Here is an 8,999-nt window from a genome sequence, read left to right on the forward strand (position 1 = left end):
GGCATGCGGTTCTTCGGCCTTACGTCACTCGGATCATGTGATATACAGCTTGCAACATGATTGGCTGTAGAGAGGCGGTGACTTCCTGTAATAATTATGTTCCCATGACAACCAACATGAAAACACGATTTTTACGATGAAATTATATTATCAAAAAATAAATAAATAAATAAATAAATAAATAAATAAATAATAATAATAATAATAATAATAATAATAATAATAATAATAATAATAATAATAATAATAATAATAATAATAATAATAATAATAATAATAATAATACAAAAATGGCAACAACTATAATGAATTACTATAAATAAAATATAAATATAAAAAATGTAAAACTCTCGATTCTTACCAGCCAGTTAAATAGTTCTGACAAATACTGATTAAAAACACACATTCAACCAAAGTAAAAATATTAACTTAATAATTGTACCTAACAAATGTGAGTAATTCAAATATTACAGTCAACCCCCCTACAATATTATATAGAAACACACATTTAAAAATCTGACAAAATTAAATATTAAGTTTATTACCATACAATATAATGAATTATTGATATTTACTTGACTGATTTAAATATGAAGGGTAAGGTCCTATAGTATAATTTATTCTGTAAATTTGCCTGACTAATTTATATATTAAGGTTAAGACCTCACCATATTGTTTATTATATAACATAACCAGCCCTATTTAAATGTTAAGACCATGCAATATTTTATATTTTGTTAATATTAAGTTTAAGACCCTACACTATGATTCATTCTGTGAACCACTACAATATTGTGCAAAACAAAAATTCTGGCTAAATTGAATGTTAAGATAAACACCCTACAATATTAATTATGCAAATTAAAGTAATTTAACAGTTGTTGTTGTAAAACCACTGTGTTGATGGTACAAGAGCTGATCCTGACATGTAAATCAAGTGTTTTGGTTGCATTAATGCAATTTGAAAGTACGATTAACTGCTGCATGGAGCTGCATTGTAGTAACTGTGTGCAATAAATGTAAAATAAAAACAATAATAATTATGAGCCTGAAGGTACATAGCAGGTCCAACTGTTGCTCAACAACTCAAACAAAATGCATTTAAAATCGCAATTTATAAAGTGCTATACTAAAGGCAAATACAGCTTTTCACAAATATTTTATATGTGAAGTATTTTACATTAGTATTCATGTAAGAAAGCCTTTATCACATTTGCAAATCACACATTTAAAACATTAATCAACAGACTAAGAGCACTTCATGCAATTTTACAAGATATTAAATAATACTCGTGATTATTTTTTTATAAAATGCTCATCAGCAGAGACACATAAGTTCTAGGCAGCAACAAAACAAAATGAATAAAACTACGAGCATCTAATACAATTAATGCTTTCATGAATTTGACTTCATTCCAGCAGCTTTGTTACAAGTTTACTGCATTCCCAAATATTTTTCCTTCAAATACCAGTGTATTCATGTAAGAAATTAACTCTCAGTGCACGTGTTGCAGCTCCTAATCCTTGTTTGTGCACTAGGGGGAGTGAGAGGAGCATCAGCTTTTATCATTCAGTCTCTCAGACTCATCAGTTAGGAGATGATCTCACGGTTTTGAACAGTGGTGCAGGTTTGTCTGGTAAGTTTGTTGGTTTTGTCTCTGCAGTTTGACCAGTCGATCAAGTTCCTCTGAATCAGAAGACGACACCAGAAAGCTTTTCAAACAGGCGAAAGTTCACAATTTAAACCCAGAAACCAAAGTTAGAAAGATGGTTCAGTCCCATTTATTCAATATTCAAACAACATTTCCACACTCTAACACCTGAAATAAGTCATATTTCCATAAAGACTAAGAAGTGAATCCAGTGAGAGATTAATTTGATGATCTTGTGCTTTCCTGGCTGTGGCAGTCTCTCAGGTTTCAAACAGTCCAAACGCCTCGGGCATGAAGACTCATGCAGCTCACGTGAAACTGTTGTTGGTAATAAGTCCACATGACTTCATTTATTTGTGAATCCTATAATGTACAAGTGTTGTACAAAGACAAACTGGTTCTAACACAGTCGCATTACAAAATGACATGAAACCGTTTCTCCATCCCACGCGTCAGCGTCCTATAAATGGATGCACGGACATTCTTTCACCAACCCACATACTAGATATGTACTTGAATGCATCTTTTTTTTTAAACAATTTACAGTCAGTGTTTCTTGATTTTGATTCCATTAGAGTCCACACAGCCTCCTGCGAAATGTAAGAAAAGAAAAAACAACTTTAATTTAGCGAGAAGATGTGAAAATACCACCTTGGTATTCATACAACTGACTAGAGATGCACAATTAAAGCCAAAATGATAATAACAATTGTTTTAATCAATATTCAGATGGCAATTATCACGCTTATTCATTGATATTAGAGCCAAAATATCTGGATTGCACTACACCTGAACTCAATGCACTTCTTAGAGGCTAAAATTAATAAAATTGCTTCCTAACATCTCACATCCAGGTTACATTTGACGCTAGCTTTAGTTTTTGCAGTTCAGACAACCATGAGACCAAAAAGTCATTTGAAAAGAGTGAAATAAGCTCTTCTAATGTCAGATTCGTGTTTCTTTTTGCAAATAAACCATCATCATCACAAATCATTTTCTGCATTTTTTCCTGCTTTTTGCTCATTTTGCTGTGCACATGTGGAGTGTGCTACTATATTTCTAATTTTCCTTTTCTTTTTTGTGTTGTATTATATTCAGCATTTTAATTGTGCTCTTTTATGCTTGTCTGAATGGTTCCAATGCTTTTAATGTTTGAATGTAAAGCACATTGAGTTGTGCTTGTGTATGAAATGTGCTATACAAATAAAGCTGCTTTGCCTTGCAAGCAAACAAACTCTGTGTCTTTGAAATAAAGTTTAAAAAAAGAAACTCCACAACCTTAAAATCAATCATTTCACATTGTAAAATTGGTGCTGAAAGAATATAATGTGCAGCCCGAGTCTTTACTATCACAGCCATGCATTGGAAAAAATGCCCCTCTCAAAACAAGAAAAAAAACTTATTTCAAGGAACTTTTACTTTGAAAAAAGTGACAAAATCTGCCAATACAACAAGTGAAAATGGCTTGGTAAGATTTCTTGAAATAAGATATGATATTTAAAATATTGAGATCTTAAAATTAGCTGGAAAAACTTATTTTAAACTACATTTTACCAGGATTGTCAAGCTTAGGTGTCTTAAAATAAGTCAGACATACTTAAAAAATTGCAGTAAATGTCACTTGTTAAGTGAATTTATCTTAAATCAAGTGGGATGAGACATTTTGACTAAAAATAAGACCAATAGACTTGGTAAGATTTAGAGTTTTTGCAGTGTGACTCTATTTGTAAAAGGATGCTGTTAATCCTGACAGATGACACTCTCTTTATTCAGCAGGTGTTTCAGAGCTTACCGTGCTTCATCCTTGGTCGTGTCTGCAAAGGCACAGACCGCTTTGTCTCTGTCCAGAATCTGTTGCTTCAAATTCTGAATGTCGTGCTGAGCTTTAGATTTAGCCTCTTCATGATCAGCTGAGAAAATAAAGGAGAGAAACATGAAGACATGACGGTGAAATCTGAGAATCTATTTTTAGAAATCTGTGACCTTGGGCAGAAAAACAAAGAATATCAGCATGAACACCCTGTCTCATTTTTAATCGCTGGGGGCTCATTTTCTACTGCGACATAAACTCCTGCACCTGTATGAAAACAGAACAGCCAGGACTAGAAGTAGAGAGAACTTAAAAATGTCTCCTGTACAGTATGACACAGTTAGAATGACAAAAACTGTAATAATAATAATAATAATAATAATAATAATAATAATAATAATAATAAATCTGAAATGTCTTTGGCACAGCTTTAATGCCATAAATCATTTCAAAAAGACAAAATTTAAGTTGAATTTCTTTAATTATGTCATTAAGAAAATCTGAAACAGCATGTACAGCATTTGCTACCAGTACAGGAATAAACGATGACTCTACAACCCACAGTGTTTGAATTCTTACATTTTTAATCGGTTGCCATGCTCGTCTCATCTCCGCTTTGTGTAAACACTGCCTGCAGTTTGGCAAAAAAAAGTCTGACTGTTGATCACAGCTGAGTCACTAATGACTTCATGGTTGCACAAAAGGGCGCAGAATTTTTATATTTTTACAGAATCTAGTTGGAGCAAATTATTTATTTTTAGCTGATTTTTAAATGAGACAGACTTTGATAAAATATCACGACTTCAAGCACAGATTTGGTCTATTTTCCCAACAAAACTGCACCTGGCACGATTAATTGGAGGAGAGTTTCAAAGTTAAAAATCCAATGATTCTTGGGCTCAGAGGGTTCTTTTATATACAGATCAGTGACTGAAACCAGTAGAAAGTTCAGGCTCGCTCTGACATGTTGGAAGATCTGGTTCCACTGGTTTGTCGTCCTCGGTTTATCACAAGGCAGTCATCTCAGGAGCTTTGCTAACAGCGGTTGAATATCCACCCTTGGACTTTGCCAGAATGTTAACAGGCAGGTAAAAAACGCACCGAGTCTGTCTGGATTGTGCAGCAAACTGACAACGTTTTTTATTCCACCTGTCCAGAGCTGCACCTGAGTAGAAATGAAACAGAAAAGCTGCCTCACCTTTGAGCTTGTTCACAGATTCTGCCAAGTCTGAATGCTTCACTTTTGTCTGCTCCTAATAAGAAAACAGGAGAAAATATTCGACAAGGAGGAAAACTGAAAGATTTAACAGCAACCTACGTATTTGTGTGTGTCTGAAGCAATTATGATAACATCAGGCGGTGCTAAGCCCAGGATGCACTGATGGTGCCCCTGCAAAATAAAGATGGGGAGGATTTCTGCTCACTGTTGTTAAAATGAATTAATTTACCAAGAAATGAGAAATGCTGTCCTACTGCAAGAACCACATCTTCAGCTGCACTTCACATTGTTAGCTAATAGGAGGTTGCTTTTTGTCATGGTGAAGCTGATTTTGAAAAGGGCAACACGCAGACAGCGACAAGGGGAGGATTAAAATGCGAGGAATGTGCAGCAGAAATACAAAACGTGCATCTACAGTCTAAATCCAGCAAGTCAGACTAGTTACTCTGGTGTCTCACATATGTAAAACATGCATCCATCCATTATCTATACACCCCTTAATGCTCATTAGGGAAACCACAAAAGCTGAGATCCAAATGGATGTCAAGATTTCAGGCATTACAGATTGAGAAATTGTGTTATGAGGTTTTTTTGTGGCTATAAGTACATATTTTGTTGAGAGGGAGCAAGTAAATCAGCGAAAAATCAGAGTACATCCCTCAATGTACATCTAGTCTAGTGTACTTAAACCGCCTCATTTGCCTTCATGTGGCACAAAACATATGTATTTTAGAAAAAATCTTTCAGTTAAATGTTCTCATTTCAGTGTAAATATGCTGCTACAGCTTTGTGTGGTTACTTTCAGACAGCACTAAGTCACTGTAGCGCATTGGAAACACAAAACTGTAAATATTGCAGATTGTTTTCTTGATTTATTGATTAGTTGTTTGATCTATGAAAATCAGATAATAATAAAATATATATATATATATATATATATATATATATATATATATATATATATATATATATATATATATATATATATATATAAAAAGCAGTGTTTAACAAAGATGATGCATGTCTTGCTTTGTCCAAATATATTCAGTTTATTGCCATAAAGGAGGTTAGAAACCTGAAAATATTTGTAATTATTTGATGAACTTAGGTTTTGTAGAGAGGCCATGTCCTGCTGCCACAGAGGAGGAAGGAAACCAGCCAATATTTAAAAAGCTGCAATCAGAGAATTTAGATTATTTTGCTCATAAAATCTTTTAAATTGATTGAATTGAATCCATTATCAAAATAGCTGACTGCTAAGTGATTATTAGATTAATCATGGTGGCTACTCAGAAAACTGAACACTTTCACTTCCCACTGTCACAGAGGAAAATATTTACATTTAGGAAGCTGAAATCACAGAGTTTAAACTTTTTCCCATAAAAATCACTCAAATAAATTAATAAATTGGAAACTGATTGATTAACTGATAAATTGCTGCTGTTACAACAAGCATTTCAATAAAGTTTTGTATTGGAGTTGGCATTTTGTAAATTAGACACCAAGATTTTTATTTTCCGTGCAGGTGTATTGATTTGATACATTAATCTCCTTTATGGGCCTAATTATTGATATCAGGCCTGAAAAAAAACGCCTTGATCGACCCTTGAATAACACAAACTGTGCGTCAAAATGCAGGTGTGTGTTGGATTTGTGAATAAACCCGCAGGTGTGTGCTGGGTTTTGCGTAAAGCTGCATGTGTGTGTGTTGGATTTGTGCGTAAAACCTCAGGTGTGTGTTGGATTTGTGCGTAAAACCTCAGGTGTGTGCTGGTTTTATGCATAAAACCTCAGGTGTGTGCTGATTTGTGCGTCCTACCCGCTGAGTGTTGCAGGTCTGCAGACTAGTAAGAAGTTCCTGCTCAGAGTTTTCCGCATCTGTCTTTCTCTTCTTCACTTCTTCCACCTTGGTCTCCAAAGACATCAGGGACTGTTTCAGCTCCTGGAGTTTGACTTTCACCTCGACTATAGCCTCCTCCTTCATCTTCACCTCCGAGGCGCTCGCCGAAATGCGCGTTTTCAGTTCGCGCAGAGTCAGTTCCTGGCGCAGAGTCTGAGCGATCATGACGACCATGACGGTCACGCTGAGGACGACCAGAGCTACCGCCAGCTTCATGTTCGGAGCGGATAGAGGAGCTGCTGGAGGCCGCCAAGGATCACTGGATCATCCCCGGATGTGTGTTCTGGTTCAGTCTGCCGCTGTGAGTCTACCTGCTGAACCTGCTGGGCGTGTCGAGCCTCCTGTGACCCTCCCTCCGCCTGACAGGCACTTAAACAAACACGGCTATTTGCATCCTGATCAGGTTGTTTCTCCGGAATTTCTTGTGTCGCTGCCACGCTGGAGGTGAAGTCACATTTGGATCATGGATATTTTTTTATATAGGGGAGGCATTATTGTCTCCTTTGCTCAGCAAGTCTTTGGTCTTTTTTGTCACTCACTGCCGTATCATTTGCTGATGCAACAAGACAAAAAATATAAACTGTTTAAATAATTCTGTCAAAAAAAATCTGGCAGCAAAGATGTGAAAAAAATTGCAGCAATTATCTGTAAAATAAATGGTTGAAATATATTAAAACGGTGTGATTTTATGGTCACATATTGTAAAAGAATTATTTACTATTTTTGCAAATACAGCTTTTTAATGTGGACATTATTTACAGTCTCTTTATTACAGTCAACATGAAAATTGAGATTTTTTTTCAATCATTTTCTGGTTATTATATCATTAGTAAAATAAAAGGTGAGATTGTCATAGGTACACTGTAAAAAAAAGTATCATTTGCTACAACAACAACAACTCTTAAAGTACACTATAAAAACTATTCCATTAAAAAACTGGTGGAAATCTTGCAGCAAAGGTGCCACAATAAAAGTTAAAAATACTGGAATACAGCAACGTTCAAAAACTGTTTAAAAACTGTGAAAATAATAGCACATATATGTAAAATAATACTATTTTTTAAAGCTTGTTAAAATACATTATAACAGTGTGGTTTTATGGCCAAAGATTCTAAAAGAATTTATTGTTATTTTTACAGATTTTCAATGTGGACATTATTTACACTTTCTGTATTACAGTCAACATGTAAAATAAGATTTTTTCCTCTGTGGTTTTACTAATTATTGTATCATTAGTAATTTGTAATTAGTAATTTGGTCTTTAACAATGTGACCATAAAATTAAACAGTTTTACTGTATTTAAAAAGGCTAAAAAGTATCATTCTTTTACAGATAGTCACTGTTATTTTCACACTTTTGTTTTGCTTATTTTTTATTATCCGTCCATCTGTCCATCCATCCATTCATCCATCCGTCCGCCCGTCTGTCCGTCCATCCGTCCATCCATCCATCCGTCCGTCCATCCGTCCGTCCGTTCATCCATCCATCCGTCCGTCCGTCCGTCCATCCATCCATCCGTCCATCCGTCCGTCCGTCCGTCCGTCCGTCCGTCCGTCCGTCCATCCGTTCGTCCATCCGTCCATCCATCCGTCCGTCCGTCCGTCCATCCATCCGTCCGTCCGTCCGTCCGTCCGTCCGTCCGTCCGTCCGTTCGTCCATTCGTCCGTTCATCCATCCATCCGTCCGTCCATCTGTCCATCCATCCGTCCGTCCGTCCGTCCATCATCTGTCCGTCCGTCCATCCATTCATCCATCCATCCGTCCGTCTGTCCGTCCATCCATCCGTCCATCCGTTAATCCATCTATCCGTCCGTCCATCTGTCCATCCATCTGTCCATCCATCCATCCATCCGTCCGTCCATCCATCCATCCGTCCCTCTGTCCTTCCATCCATCCATCCATCCGTCCATCTGTTAATCCATCCATCCGTCCGTCCATCTGTCATCCGTCTGTCCATCCATCCATCCGTCCATCCATCCATCCATCCATCCATCCATCCATCCATTGTCTTCTGCTTATCTGAGGCCGGGTCATATATTAAATAGTAAAATAACAAAAATAAATATTTATTTACATGTTGTTTTTCAAGATACTCTTTTGCATTGATTTTTTTTTGCACAAAGTTACTTTTGTGATGTTGAACGCCATCTTTTTCCCCCTATGGTTGTTGTGATGTATTTAAAAATGTCATGCATATAAAAAATAAATTCCATTTCATTCCTTTGTGTTATTATTATTATTATTATTATTATTATTATTATTATTATTATTATTATTATTATTATTATGTTTTTATTTTACAGTTTGCTGCTATTTTCATTTTTTGTCCCATTATTATTATTATTATTATTATTATTATTATTATTATTATTATTATTATTATTACTACTACTAGTAGTAGTAGTAGTAGTAGTGGT

At 35.5% G+C, this 8,999-nt stretch overlaps 1 protein-coding gene across 1 annotated transcript; it reads right to left on the reverse strand.

Moving 5' to 3' along the window:
• Positions 1-1,766: 1,766 nt before the first annotated feature.
• si:dkey-87o1.2 (uncharacterized protein LOC796684 homolog) lies at positions 1,767-6,903 on the reverse strand. Its single transcript, XM_035957985.2, has 4 exons — positions 6,501-6,903; positions 4,661-4,715; positions 3,445-3,562; positions 1,767-2,242 (listed from the first exon to the last, which is right to left on the reverse strand). The coding sequence occupies exons 1-4, from the start codon at positions 6,795-6,797 to the stop codon at positions 2,224-2,226; spliced, it is 489 nt and encodes a 162-aa protein (XP_035813878.2). The 5' UTR covers positions 6,798-6,903; the 3' UTR covers positions 1,767-2,223.
• Between the last annotated feature and the right edge of the window lie 2,096 nt (positions 6,904-8,999).

This window comes from Amphiprion ocellaris, chromosome 9 (genome assembly GCF_022539595.1).
Source record: "Amphiprion ocellaris isolate individual 3 ecotype Okinawa chromosome 9, ASM2253959v1, whole genome shotgun sequence".
NCBI lineage: Eukaryota > Metazoa > Chordata > Actinopteri > Pomacentridae > Amphiprion > Amphiprion ocellaris.

Bases quoted from the DNA above. Each gene is read 5' to 3' on its own strand.
- si:dkey-87o1.2 (XM_035957985.2), bottom strand. From the start codon at position 6,797: ATGAAGCTGGCGGTAGCTCTGGTCGTCCTCAGCGTGACCGTCATGGTC. The intron at 4,716-6,500 runs GTAGGACGCACA...TTTTCTTATTAG, and splicing joins AGACCTGCAACACTCAGCGG to GAGCAGACAAAAGTGAAGCA. The intron at 3,563-4,660 runs GTGAGGCAGCTT...TTATTTTCTCAG, and splicing joins ATCTGTGAACAAGCTCAAAG to CTGATCATGAAGAGGCTAAA.